Below are 15,525 nucleotides of genomic sequence, written 5' to 3'. Positions count from 1 at the left end.
AGTATACTTAAAATATAAATATATTTCTATGTATTTCTATTATATATATACAGTATCTCACAAAAGTGAGTACACCCCTCACATTTTTGCAAATATTTGATTATATCTTTTCATGTGACAAAACTGAAGTAATGACACTTTGCTACAATGTAAAGTACAGCTTGTGTAACAGTGTAAATTTGCTGTCCCCTCAAAATAACTCAACACACAGCCATTAATGTCTAAACCGCTGGCAACAAAAGTGAGTACACCCCTAAGTGAAAATGTCCAAATTGGGCCCAATAGACGGGAAATTGGGAAATAGACGTATGAGTGCTGCCAGCATTGCTGCAGAGGTTGAAGGGGTGGGGGGTCAGCCTGTCAGTGCTCAGACCATACGCTGCACACTGCATCAAATTGGTCTTCATGATGCACAAGAAAGCCCGCAAACAGTTTGCTGAAGACAAGCAGACTAAGGACATGGATTACTGGAACCATGTCCTATGGTCTGATGAGACCAAGATATACTTATTTGGTTCAGATGGTGTCAAGCGTGTGTGGTGGCAACCAGGTGAGGAGTACAAAGACAAGTGTGTCTTGCCTACAGTCAAGCATGGTGGTGGGAGTGTCATGGTCTGGGGCTGTATGAGTGCTGCCGGCACTGGGGAGCTACAGTTCATTGAGGGAACCATGAATGCCAACATGTACTGTGACATACTGAAGCAGAGCATGATCCCCTCCCTTCAGAGACTAGGCCGCAGGGCAGTATTCCAGCATGATGACAACCCCAAACACACCTCCGAGACGACCAGTGCCTTGCTAAAGAAGCTGAGGGTGAAGGTGATGGACTGGCCAAGCATGTCTCCAGACCTAAACCCTCAAATGGTCAATGGGCATCCTCAATGGGCATCCTCAAATGGAAGGTGGAGGAGCACAAGGTCTCTAACATCCACCAGCTCCATGATGTCGTCATGGAGGAGTGGAAGAGGACTCCAGTGGCAACCTGTGAAGCTCTGGTGAACTTCATGCACAAGAGAGTTAAGGCAGTGCTGGAAAATAATGGTGGTCACACAAAATATTGACACTTTGGGCCCAATTTGGACATTTTCACTTAGGGGTGTACTCACTTTTGTTGCCAGTGGTTTAGACATTAATGGCTGTGTGTTGAGTTATTTTGAGGAGACAGCAAATTTACACTATTACACAAGCTGTAAACTCACTACTTTACATTGTAGCAAAGTGTCATTTCTTCAGGGTTGTCACATTAAAAGATACAATCAAATATTTACAAAAATGTGAGGGGTGTACTCACTTTTGTGAGCTACTGTAGTAGAAAATCTCAATATTTCACTATGCAAAGGATTTCCTGAACACGTTTAAAAAAGGTCAGTCACAGTATACCCTCTTGCTGGCAAAAGAAGGCTTCCCTCTCATCTTTTACATCCATGCGGAATGTGTCTGGAATAAACTCGCCCATCTTCAGTCTCCTACAAGGCAATAATACAGTTAATATCAAATAACTACCAAGAGGAAATATTGTCCAACATGTAATATTTTTGTACTGTACATATATATGTATTTGACCATTTTTGTTACTTGTATCTACACTGTTGTTACGACCATTTATTTTTGTCGTTTTTTTTCTTTCTCTCTATTTCGGAAGTGTTTCTGTCCAGGTACGGTGCGGATTGGCTCCTGCAGGCTAATGAGTGGTCTATCCTGATTGGTGCAGTTGATTCTGGGCACGCCTCATAAGCCCTGTTGTCACTTCCTTCAGGGGGCATTGTGTTCTGTGGGGAGTGTCGTTGGTTTGACTGTTTGTTTAGACAACGTTTGAATGTTTAAAGCTCTGATTGTGAGTTAGAAATTGTAAGAAACTGTTTGGTATTTCGACCCCATTGCCTGATTAACAACACTGTGCTTGGTTTGCTCTGGTCTGTAAATAGCTGGTAAAATATTGTATATAATCTAGGGAGAAGTAAGGATGACAGTTTTGTTTACCCACTTTTGGACTTTGTTTTGGGATAGGTGATACAATCAGGGAAGGTGATTGTATTTTTCTTTTCTTTTATTTTGTTTTAGGCAAATAAGGGTTGAAATCGGTAATGACTTTTTGTTTGTTATTTTGGCCTGGTCAACTCCCTATTCATGTTTGATTGTTGGAATCTTGTTTATATTGTTAAAAAAAAAAAACCCACAAAAGATCTCCCTGCTTCCGTGCTCTCCTTTCATATTGCACCCTTTTCCCCTAGACGGGACGTAACAACTGTAAAACATTGACAGGATTGCCAATAAAGTACTGTCAATGTTTTACACTAAATAACTGTAAACATATTTACAGTATAGTACTGTAATATCTTACATAGTATTAAAAAACACATAAACCAGTTCATTTGGTTGATGCTTTTTGAGCTTACATTTGATGTAGGATACAATTTAACTGAAGGTTAAAGGTCTTGGTCAAGGACCCAACCACAACAGTTTGGTGGTGCTTGTTCAAATTTCAGAAATGCAAAATGGTTGAAATGGTTGGGCCCTTGAGCAAGACCTTTCACTGTAAACAGTTCTTTATTGCACAACCATGTTAACAGTAAATTACTGTAAAACGCACAGTCAAATTACACACTAAATGTCTTGTTGTTACATTGTTACCTATGTTACATTTCATTGTCTTTTTTCTACAATTTATGCATTTTGTTTGCACTAGTATTATACAATATTATAGTAGAGCGTAGTAAAATATTTTACCTGTGTCCTCTTCCATGGTTGATCTTGCTGCTGACCCTGTCATATACTCTGAGACTGTTCAGAAGTCCTATTTTAGTGGTCAAGACTATGTTGTTTGGGATCTGGTACACCAACTGTTCTCCTTTGATTATTAAAAAGAAAAATTATATTTTAAAAAATAACCCAGCTTGCAATTTAAAATGAATTGGTGCATGAAAGTGCATTGTTGGAAAATCACTTTTTTTTTAAAGCACAGAATCACCTGCTCTGAAGTTGTTGTAGGTGTGTGAAGATTTCAGTTCACACCATTTCAGTCTGTAGTCCAGTCGGTTTTTGTCATGAATACGCTGCCAGCCTTTGCTCTCACAGTATGGAACAACCCTAAATAACATGTCAAGTGTATATAAAATTTTAAACAGCTCTCTATATTTAAGGTCTTTAAACAAGTTTTACTTATTAGCTGCAGATTTTGGTGGGGAAGGACAACACTAATAACGTCAAAATTAAGTCGAGACGCTATCACACAGAAGAGGTAATATCATTACCAGGGTTGCCAGCAAAATGTCCAGCCATATGTCATGTGAAAAACCACACAACAGACCTGAAACTAGGCCAAAACCATTTGAGAATTTCAGTCTCAGCCGGAAATAACATCACTGTGGGGAACACTCATTTATGGTGCTTTTCCTTTCGTCTAGGATGTTTTTGTACATCATAGACGCACTGTCTGCATTTAGACTCTGCATTTGTTTATGGAAATTTATTACAATTAACATTTACATTCTGATTATTTGCTATAATAAAATAAGCTCCTAGCAGCCACAAAGTGTTTTTTAAACTAGCCCTACTTGGCATAAAAAGACCACCCTGGCAACCCTGACATTAACTCTCCTCCACAGCGTGATTACTGCCCCAGTGCCCTCTATTAGCTCCCGTCGTTGACTACTAGGTGCAATAATAACTTTATGGAGCTAAAGAGGTATTTCAATGGAATTTTAAATGTATGGAGTTGAATGATGACTTGATAATAACTAACAAACAGAGGTTTTGTACTTTTTGCTTTCTCATAACTTGTATAGCAACTTTCTTTTGACTTATTTTTGTTTAGGAGCTCCCAAAGTATTTACGCTTGCTCAGCATGATTAGAAATGTGACTGAATCTATGTTAAAGACCTAATAATATAACTAAATCAATATGTAAGAAGCTGCAAAGTTAGTCAGTCAGATACAAATACTTTCTGTGGCCATAGTATAAAATATCTTAAGGCAGTTTCCCCAGGTATATGTTAAAACATTTGCTATAAAATATATGTGCACTTAGCATGTACAAAAATTAGCTGTCAACATCAAACAATTTGATATGTAATATGAATGGATGTATCCTGTCAAGGCAACTTGTGACACGATATGACACCATTTATGACACATTTATAATATTGTTATTTCAGTTTTTATGACACAGGATTCAAGTAAAATGTTACCAAAATGCTTAACTGATATTTCATATTCAATAAAGTTTAAACAGAGAAAAATTTAGCCAATTCAATTCAGCTAAAACAATTTAGGAAAAACATGCACTGAATATGAATATTTTTCAAAATAACGATTAATATTTTGCTAATGCACACAGTCAGATCCATAAGTATTGGGACAGCGACACAATTTTCGTAATTTTGCCTCTGTACACCACCACAATGGATTTGAAATGAAACAATCAAGATGTGATTGAAGTGTACATGTTCAGCTTTAATTCAAGAGGTTTAACAAAAATATTGCATTAGCCATTCAGGAATTACAGCAATTTTCTACAGAGTCCCTTCATTTTCACAGGCTCAAAACTTATTGGACAATTGATTGATAAACAGTTTCATGGCCAGGTGTGGCCTGTTTCATTATTTCATTATAAAGTAAGGAGATAAAAGGACAGGAGCTGATTCCAAGTGTTGAATTTGCATTTGGTAGCTGTTCATGGAAACTCTCAATATGCGGTCCAATGAGCTGAAAAAAGGAAAACAGACTTATCAGAAAGGTAGCAGAAACTTTAGGAGTGGCCAAATCAACAATTTAGTACATTCTTAAAAAGAAGGAATGCAGTGGTGAGCTCAGCAGCACCAAAAATCCTGGAAGTTCACAGAAGACAACTAAAGTGGATAAATTCAGAATTCATTCCTTGATGAAGAAAACCCCCTTCACAACATCTAGTCAAATCAAGAATACTCTGGAGGAGGTAAGCGTATCATTGGTGAAGTCTACAATCCAGAGACACCTTAATGAATGTAAATACAGACGGTTTACCTCAAGATGCAAACCACAAGTTACACTCAAGAACAGAAAGGCCAGATTATACTTACTAAAAAACCTCCAAAAAAAAAAAAAACAACACCTGACCAGTTGTGACGCAAGATTAACTTGTACCAGAATAATGGGAAGAAAAAAAGGAAAGGAAGGGCTCAAAGCATACCACATCATCTGTCAAACATGTGGAGAGAGTGTTACTACATGGGCATGTATGGCTGCCAATGGAATTGGGTCACTGATGTTTATTTATGATGTGACTGCTAATAGAAGTAGCAGGATGAATTGTTAAGTGTATAGAGCTATACATTCTGCTCAGATTCAGTCAAATGCTGCAAAACTGATAGGACGGTGCTTCACAGTACACCTGGATAATGACCCAAAACAGACAGTGAAAGCAACCCAAGAGCTTCTTAAATGAAATGTTTTTTGATGAGATCCTAATCCTAATATTTATGATTGTTTGTTTGTCCAATTACTTTTGAGCCTGTGAAAATGGAGAGACTGTAAAAAATGGCTGTAATTCCTAAATGGGTAATGCAGTATTTTTGTTAAACCCCTTGAATTAAAGTTGAAAGTCTACATTTTGATCACATCCTGATTGCTTCATTGTGGTGATGTACAGAGGCAAACTTGCAAAATTGTGTCACTGTCCAAATACTTTTGGATCTCACTTTATACAGTGTGTATCTGTCCACCTAGATTTGTGTCAGCTCATTTGTCTGAAGTGTGAAATTTTGAACCCATCACCCCAGACTGAGCTGTTTCATTCACTCACTCACTCACTCACTCACTCACTCACATGGAGGCCCCGTTTCCTCCTCCAAAATAGAAAAAGAGTCCCTTTTTCTCTTCTGGGCTCGTGTTCCTCTGTAGATTGTGTACCTGTACAGCTCTTCTCTGATACTTTACTTGAGTCCTCCTACTCACACACACACTCCGAGAGTGCTTGACCAAGCAGACCGAGTCTGACCAGTTGTACATAGGGGGGGAAATAGCAAAAAGATTATGATTTTAAACATTTCTATAAATGCTGTCTTTAACATATAATGTGTTATGTAAGTGTGTGCACTGGCATTGTTTGGAAAATTACTTTGGGCAAAAAAAGAAAAAAATCTCCCAATGTGTGATCAATCGAGCACCAAATCAAGTTGCTTCAACAAACATGTCTCACAGAAGAAATATGCTTCCTTTTTAACTAGCATTTGAATTGAGGTATTATTCCACAAAATGAGGAATACTTCGAAAAAGATTTTAAAATTGAGTCTGAAATTGAAATGGGGAAGTGGCACAACAGAAAAACGTTTCCCTATTGTCCAGAGATCGTAAAATTGGCTGTGCACTTTAGGTGGGAGGCACAGCATACTCTCTCTCCCCTGTCAATCACAGTGACACTACCCAATCATGGGCATTTGTGAGCTCATGTATGAGAAACATAGTAGATAGCACTTTCCTCCGACTATATTATGCTGTCTTGTAATGTTTCATGAGCAGCATTATTGGAGGAACTGTTAGCTTTCATCCTCCCAGATTGGTAGCTGCTGTATGACAGATGAAACCAAATTTTTTAAGGAGAAAATGGTTTAAAAAAAAAAATAATAATAATAACTAAGTGAATATGGCTAAATTAATATTATAGAAGTTTGGAACTTGACTGATTTAATTGATCACTGGGATGGTTTAGGGTTACTGTGTCAATGATGCACAGTCACAGTAATATACTAGTTCTGAAAAAATATATAATTTTGTTATTGTATGATACATGAGGGATGAAGGAACCGTAGTATCACAAAAGCCAATGATCTAGAAAGGTGGTTAATTTATGTCATGACTACTTCATAGTTACTGAATACACAAACAAACCTTTGTACTCGGTTCGAACAATTCAAATCAAAGCTGTAGTCGAGTGAAGCAAATACACTGGTGTTGGGTGAAATTCACAAAGCAGGATTTCTCACATAGATATAGCTATTCTGCTTTTTTCTTTACCCCCAACCCCCCCCCCCCCATAGCAAACATGTTCTCAGGTAAGACAATGCAAATCTCAGGAGACTAATTAACATATGGCCTGGCAAGCTGCAGTAATAACTACAGAAGAGCGACCTGAGTTAATGACAGTGTTTCCCCTCTCCCCTTTACACGCACACACGTAGACACACCTGCTGCAGCGCCATCTGCCTGGATCACCTGTTCTCTGTTCGTCCCTCGAGCATCCTGCCTTTTCCCAAGAGACTTCTCCACCTCCGTCCTCTTGTGCTGTTTATCCTTGCCCACAGGCACCGGTGTCACTGTCTTTCCCAGAACGGCTGGCAGGTGGCCCTGATCTTCGTCCTCAGCCTCCCCCTGCCGCTCCTCCTTGGCTTTTGTAGAGTCTATGCAGACATGATCTTCACCCTGAAGCTCTTCACCACACTGAACAACCTCTATCCTGCTCCCAGCTGACATCCCTATCACTATCACTGCCCGCTGCTGACCTAGATTAGTGGAGCGGAAAAAGTATTTTCCACCCGCCGTGTCATGAGGACCTGCCCACCTGCAGCCTGTGTGGATGTTAGGAACAGAATATGTTGAATAAGTGCCTGTGCCAGTTATTCTTCAGCTCTGTAATGAAAATAGGTGCAGGTCTATTGTATCTTGTGAAAAGCATGCTGCTGTACAAGAAACAAGGATTCATACAAAAAAAAAAAATTAAAGAAAGTAAAGATCATTGCAGAGATAGTTGGAATTGTTTTGGCCATATTTTTAAAGCAAGACACTACAAGTGAATAGGATCATTTAAAAAAGAAAATAATTGATAAAAAAAATGTATTTCCAGGTGATTGCTGACATCATTTGGATGATGTCAGTGTGAACACACACACACATAATTTTTGGAAAATAATTTTTATTGTTTAATCAAGAAAATATCCATGTACTGTTATTTATTTATTTTTAAATCGGTATAAAATCTAACATCAATCCAACAATTATTAACATTCCTCTGTAATTTTTTAATTAGAAAATATAAAATTTAATGAATGCAGGTCATCTAGAAATCGAGATTTTATTTTATTTTTTTGGATTTTAATTGTGGATTATAAGATTTTCTAAAGGAAAACCAATGTGCATATCATAATGACACATAACTTGATATTTAAAGGAATATAAAACAAGCATTTTAGGGATGACATGACATGACATAATTATGGCAAGTAGGGTGGAGCTAAAGCCGCACTCATATTAACATTAACACATTACTGCTGAATTCTTACATTTTAATTTCTACAGTGTAAGAGTAGACATAATGCAAATTGTCCAAAAAACATGATTGACTTGACCAAAACTGCCATTTCTACTTGTAGTGTCATAAATAGTCTGTACTATCTGTAGTCACTTTACCAGACAGGTGCAGAAGGTCTACACTAACAACAACAATTTTTTTTTCTCCATAAAAGAATCAGTGGATCTAAAGTAAGGTGAAATGCTTGCTGAGGCTTGCTGTTTTTTGTCTCAAACACTGAAAGCACTGAGGCAGCACACTGAGTCTGCTGAACAAACTAACCAGAAGCAGTGTAAACAACTTACGTGTTGCCTGGGAACTTGGTTTCCTAGTAACTGTTTTGTCATTGTGAATGGGATTATAGAACAATAGAAGTATACTGAAGGAAATGATGGCTTATGGTCTCCATACCAACCCCTATGTTTAAACACATTCAATATTAATTGTCACCAGTGCCACCATTTTTAACACATCAGTAATTTGAGAATGGAGTGTCAATCAAAATGGATTTGTGTGTTGGGGGTTTCAGTCTATTGTATGCAGTTAGGTGTAAAATAACATTGGCAACAAGGCAACAAGATCCAGTGTCAGGTGTTACCAAACACATTTCTCTTCGGTTTTTCTTCTTCTAGCATTCATCTTGGGCTTAACTGTATGTTTTGTGCAACAAGGGGCTTTTTCTAAAAAAAAAAAAAAAAGTATTAATGAACAAAAGACTTTCAGAAATAAAGGTATCAAACTGAATTGTTCCTTGTTGTGTACTTAATGTAGTGGTACCAGTAAGGTTACCTTCTACCGTACCTTTAGTATTTTAAATTAAAATGTAAAATTAACCGGACCTTAAGGATCACTGATGTACTTTTTAAGTACACTACATGCATCTTCCTAGGTAAAAGATACATACTAAAGGTATATGTGATGGCACCACCCCAGCAACAAGCAAAGATACAAAATGGTACCATTATTTTTGGGTTTGTATACACTACACTACACTACACTACACTAAAGTGTAGTCTAGTTGTGGCAGATTAAATCTGGCTCCATATGGAGCTAAATCTCACCCTTACAGAGAAGTCACATGAACCCTAACCCTAACCCTTACAGAAAAGTCACAAACTTCATGTGATGCACATATGAACTTGCATGTTTTTCACATGTAGGGCATGTGATTTCTCACACTATTCATTTATTTACACATGTTAATTGTTTCCCATGTAGGACATATCGTTAAATTGATCACATGCAATTTTCTTGCATGGATAATTCTTTTTCATGCATTGATTACATGATATCACATACACAACATGGTGGAAGACACCATCACATATTTTTTTTATGTAATCATGTGGTAAAAACTATGATCATATGTGAAATGTATGTGATTTTTCTGTAAAGGTATGTACAACCCTACAACATAGGATTTCTCAGACCATTACTCTTAAAAATTCTAAAACCATTAAGCATCCAAAGATCCCTTGAGGAACTCTCTTTTCTAAAAGTACATGAACACTTAAAGTGGAAAATTTCCGATCTCCATTTACGCCTGTGAAATCCTTAAGGGATAATATTTTATTGACATTAATGCTAATATTTAATCTCTGCAACTTCACATGGGCTGTGAAGAGGCCCTGTCTTAAATCACTACTCTCACAACTACTGTACATACAGCACATGTCTTATTGACTTCATTCTGGATACAGAATATTATGAATTATGGTGAGTAACTGAATAATAAGCTAGGGTTTAAGGGTTTAAAGGATCCGCATATTAAGTTGATTGAAAAAAAAAAGTTGTAAACTTATATATAAAAAAATTAATATAAAATCTAACCAGCCTTTATAACTTTTTTGTTCACAAAACTGACAGATCTACCTGTATCTAAGGCTGCATTTTTACAAATATTTAGTTATATGTTCACCCCAAATTTAAAAAAAACAAACAAACAAAAATGAAGCATTTTTCAGGCATCTAAAAAATTATTCCAGCCCACATTATTTCATTATTTTAGCCCATATGTGTGTCATTATTTTAGCCCATATGCCTGTCATTATTTTAGCCCAAATGCCTGTCAGTGTACAATCTAGTAATTACTGAGTTGAGTCAAAAGGACACACCCAAAACCAACTGACGGTTACTGTAATCCAGTTCTCTTAGCTCCCTTTCAGCACACACACCCTCACCTGTATCAGTGTTGTTAATGGATGATGTAGTTAAAAAAAAAAAAAAAAAAAAAAAAAATTCTATAGAGCACGTTAATTTAGCATGTGCAGTATGTTCTTTAGTATATTTAGATTTCTGGAGTTAGTATTTGAATGCAGGTGCTTACCAAAAAAAGATGATTCCACAATTTAAAAAAAAAATTTCATGATTGTATTAGAATGTCCAGTAAACCTGCTGGGAGGATGAAGAAGGGGTGGGGCTAAAATTTTGTTTATTTAATTTATCTTATTATTCATTGATTGAAATGTGAATCCTCTGACTGAATCATAATTCTGCAACAACTCAAATCTCTTTTATCTCTGAACTGAGATAGGCTACCTGGTGGTCTACCTTGCCAAATGGAAGTGTACATAGAGAACAGGCTTGTTTTACAGCTCTGTATCCTGGCTCACCATCTGTTGTGTGTGTGTGTGTGTGTGTGTGTGTGTGTGTGTGTGTGTGTGTGTGTTTGAGAGAGAGAGAGAGAGAGAGAGAGAGAGAGAGAGAGAGGACCTAGAAGGTCAATTTCAAGAAAGCCAATTTCTTGAAAGTTACCCATCTGACCCTAATATACTTGGAAGTAAACAGTTTGTATGTGTAGGAACCTTGGGCCTTGTTATCTTATCTTATTATCTTATTAAGAGGGGGATTTGGGAGGGGAAAAAAGGTCGACTGTGTATGACTTCCTAAAATACATATATTATCTGTCATCTATTAACAAACAATTATGAAGAAATTCATCTAATATACCTACTTTGGTGAAGAATCTCTTTGAATTCCATAGATGAGCCAAATATTTCTACCTGAGACACATAAGCAACATAAATAAGGCTTCAAAAATATTATGCTATGACGTTTTAATGAATATACTGCATCCTTTAGTCCTGAAAAAGGCTTTTAAACAATCCAGGGAGTTCCCTGTGTGTGTAAGTACATATTCTCGACACAGGTATGTCACAACCGTTTTTTTTAAATACAGCCCACATGTTAATCTTGATGACTTGTTCCATTTCATTGGAAAATCTTTGACCTCACCCAGTAGAGTGAGGAATCTAGTTAGACTGCACTGAGCATGCACAGACCAGCACTGGATTCCTCCGTGGCTTTCTGCAGTGATGTCACGCAATGGTAGGCTACTGTGCTGGCCCCACTTCAGACACGTCCATTTGCATTTCTGAGCTTCTGATCAGGTTTGCACGAAATAAATACAACAAACCCAGTTCCTTTTTATATTCTCTTACAATGACAACAACAACAAAAATCATCATTCATTTTGGGTGTTCATATTGTGTTATATTTTATGTCTAAATTGAGTCATAGTTTGTTTAAATATCAGTGATAATCCAAAATTGCTTGGTAACTGTAATCATGTATGATAAAAAAAAAAAAGTCATTTTATGCCATGATATAAATCTACAAATATAAAAGCTATATACACAGGTGAATAAAACCTTTGGCATGATTTGTAGTAGTTTGAAAAAAAAAAAAAAGCAGTTGAAAATTTGGACATCTTGCCAAAAGATACAACATATCCATTCATAAAATTGATTGCAAATTATTTCTTGTTACCCTGCTCTAGTCAATGGAGCTCACACACCAAAGACAACAAAATCTTGTTGTTGTTGTTGTTTTATTTGATACTAATAGTCATGCAACTGTTATGTCAATGTTATCTTGTGGCTTAGACAAGTGGCATTCCATCAAGCTGTGTGGTCTGAAGTACAGTATGTGTGGACATCAGCACTAAAACAACTTCTATAATGTGTGACTGATATTAATATAAACGATAGAATAGTGAAGGAATATATATTAAAACTTCAGATGCACCTGCATGAGCATGCATATGACTTGAAACGGAGCTCCAGATGCCCTTGCGTCTGTGTCAGATAGATGCACCGTTGGCTGTGCGGTTGGGGGATAAACACAATGAGCTTTTGGCAGAGTGGGAAAGCTTGCGGGTTAATTGAGGTTCGTAAAAAGGGAGCTCTGTTCACATGTAACCAGATCTGTCCTCCGTTACAGCCAGGCATTCCGCTCTGAACACAACGAGCAGGCGAACAGCAGAGACAGGCCAAGATTTACTCACACCTTTTAACATATAGCTTACCTGACCACATATAATGTTGACTCGACTGAGAGGAACTAAAGAAATGCTGCAGACGTGTTCATCTTGATTTTACATGTACTTTATTTCACTGTTTTTCAGCACAATACATAACATGCATCCAAAACTGAACAAATGAAACCAACAGCAGAGGAGAGGAGACAGTCATTTTGGTTGAATAAAGAGTAGTCAACATATTTTTGTGGATCTGGTACCCATGTAGAATTCAGTTACCATGACAACACTATGAGAAAATGCTGCCGAGTCTTCTTCAAACAATTAACATGCTTCTTTTTTGCTGCAACAACCATAACATTCATATTTATCGAACCGTTGTTTCATACAAAGGTTACACACTGTATATAATTATACTGTGAAAGGTACATCACACAACTCTCAGCACATATACTGTATGAACAGGGGATGATGGATGACAAACATGACTCACAGCTCTCTTGAAGAGGAGGAAAGAAACTCTGACTCGTGACACATGGAAGAGCATTGTAAATGGCATCAGTCTTCCAGTGTTGGGTTCATAGTTCCTCGTACAGGTTAAACCAGCGACTCGGTCTGTTCTATTTTAAAGGCCTGACTAACCTGGCAAAATGATTCAGAGCATTCTGTAAGTGATTCATTCGTATTACTTCCTTCACAAACAAATTAAAAAAAAACAACCCCAAAACACTAAGATATCATACTGCATGAATAGCACAAATGCAAATGACATCCTTGGAGCATCCTTTCCTTTCTTTGTCATCTGGACGCTAATGCCATGTAATGGACGGCATTACCAGACAGTATTAGACACAAATAATCAGATCTAACCATGTCTGGTAAGACGCCAATTAACAGGCTTTAGATAGATATATCGTAGACTGGGCTGAATTTATTGTACTTGAAAGAAAAACAGGAATGAAATACAGTGTGAGCTGTGACTGAAGAGCAATAAAACCATCTGTTGCAGTGATCCAAGTTATATTTACAATGAAGTTTGAAAGAACGGAAGGGAAAACAGGAGAACAAAAGGAGAGATGAAAAGCCTAAAGCCTAAAGTACTGCCTCTTTATGAAGGTAAATGACGTGACTTTGTAATGCGTACTTATTAAAATACAAAAAAGGCCATGAACAACAAACATAACTCAGTTTCATGCATGTGTGACACTAAATAAAAAATAAATAAAAAACTCCCTCAGACGTGCAAATATGGGCGTGGTTTAATATTTGAGTCTTCCACCTTAACCAAACAGTACGTTGTAAAACACTACGTTAGACATTGTTACAATGTGAGACAATGTATGTATGTACTTTCTGTTGTTTTTTTTTTAATCCTGATAAAAAGCAAAGCCACCTAAACAATTAAATATAGGCTACAGATTAGTAACAATGTCGACTTAGTCAGTTTTACAGTGTTACTTTACCAAAGTCTCATTCCTTTGTTGTGGAGTGTTTGCTCCACTCAGGCACTGAACTACACATAAATGTCTATGCTGTCAGGATAAATATGATCTACAATATTTAGGAAGATATATAAGCAGAACCAGGCAATGGGAAGAGGAGGGGCAGAGTGTAGGGTGTTGGTAACTCTATTTTTATCATGTTCAGGTGAGCTCATGTGTCAGTTGCAGGATGTGCCACGCAGGTAAAACGAGCTTGTCCAATCAGAGCTCAGCTGCAATCACAAAAGCCACACAGAACCCAGGGGGAGGGGATGAGGAAACAGCTTTCAGCACGTCTGGTTTAACAGCCAACGGACCAGTATTCTTTAACTAAAGCTGGGTGGGGCTGAGCAGACGGAAAAAAGAAGGACGGGGAAGTGAATAAAACAAAGTCGAGCAGCTTGGACTCTCCCTCTCTTTTCCCCCTCGTCCCCCACCCACCCACCCACAAGTTCTCTCTCTTCTGATTATATCTTCCTAACTGAACATGAAACAATGCTACTCATCCGGCTACATTACAACACACTCTTTTCCTAGTCTGACCTTGCAGGTTTAACCTTTAAGGACTTTAAGAGTACTAATAATATTTCACCCCTAAAATATGCATCTACCATGCTACAAAAGAAATCTTGGTTCTAGAAATCTAAGTGCTACTGTGCTAGAAATTTTGGATGTCTTCCATTATCCCAAAGGCAACATATCGAAGAGGTTTCACTCAGAAAATCTTCCAAGAATTAACAGCGTCTGCACGCTACAAGGAAGTGCTGAGAATCACAACCTTTAATATTCCTGAGAAACCTGTGTGTGTATTGTCAACATATTAAAAAAAACAAAAAAACCTGTCCTAAACTGCATTTTTATCCTAACAGTTCAAATAAAGATCTAAGACATGATAAGACAGATGACACCTGGAAAATGTAGTTAGCTGAAATGAAATAAAAAATGTATAATCTAAGTACATTACCTATGATAAAGTGGCGAGAGAATCCTTTGCAGTCACTGGGTCACCCAACAAACATCGTTACCAGACAGTGTTAGAAAACAGATACACAGTCCAGCACTGTCAGGTAAGATGGGTGCTAAGTGCCATTGGTCAACCTCAGGTGGCTTTGGATTGATAAACCTCATAAAACTCACAGATAACTGCCTTATGTGTGCTGTGGCTTCTTCTGGAGTCAGCAGAGAGCCCTCATCATCATTACCAGGCAGTATTAGAGAGAGTGATGATATCCAATGCTGCCTCGTAAGATGGCGAAGACCATCCAAATAATGCTTGGAATAAAAATGGTAAAAATGCAAACGGTAAAAGAACTTTTAAAGACAATAAGTGAAAAAGCCTAAAAAGTCTCCTGATTGTATTCATTCATAACACGTTCTGTTAGGAGCCGGCTGTGTTTGTTACCCTGGTGTTGCGTCAGATCTGATAGTAGCCATCATAAATGAGTAAAACCTTAGCTCTGATGAACTGAGCCTGATAACACACACACAGTAAACCTGCTGCCCCGAGGCACTGCAGAGGCATAGAG

The 15,525-nt window shown here is 37.5% G+C and overlaps 1 protein-coding gene across 1 annotated transcript in view; it reads right to left on the bottom strand.

Annotated features, from left to right (window-relative positions):
• Positions 1-8,150, bottom strand: part of ttll10 (tubulin tyrosine ligase-like family, member 10) — a 12,818-nt gene extending 4,668 nt beyond the window's left edge. Inside the window, exons 1-5 of the mRNA XM_053643681.1 lie at positions 7,161-8,150; positions 5,804-5,969; positions 2,969-3,087; positions 2,728-2,848; positions 1,381-1,466 (exon numbers count right to left, since the gene is read on the bottom strand). Coding sequence (XP_053499656.1) covers positions 1,381-1,466; positions 2,728-2,848; positions 2,969-3,087; positions 5,804-5,969; positions 7,161-7,446 — 778 coding nt within the window. The 5' untranslated portion in view covers positions 7,447-8,150. The remainder of the gene's footprint in view (positions 1-1,380; positions 1,467-2,727; positions 2,849-2,968; positions 3,088-5,803; positions 5,970-7,160) is intronic.
• Positions 8,151-15,525: the final 7,375 nt, after the last annotated feature.

This window comes from Ictalurus furcatus, chromosome 15 (genome assembly GCF_023375685.1).
Source record: "Ictalurus furcatus strain D&B chromosome 15, Billie_1.0, whole genome shotgun sequence".
NCBI lineage: Eukaryota > Metazoa > Chordata > Actinopteri > Siluriformes > Ictaluridae > Ictalurus > Ictalurus furcatus.
Note: the sequence above shows the minus strand (reverse complement) of the source record. Positions and strands in the feature narration are given on the sequence as shown.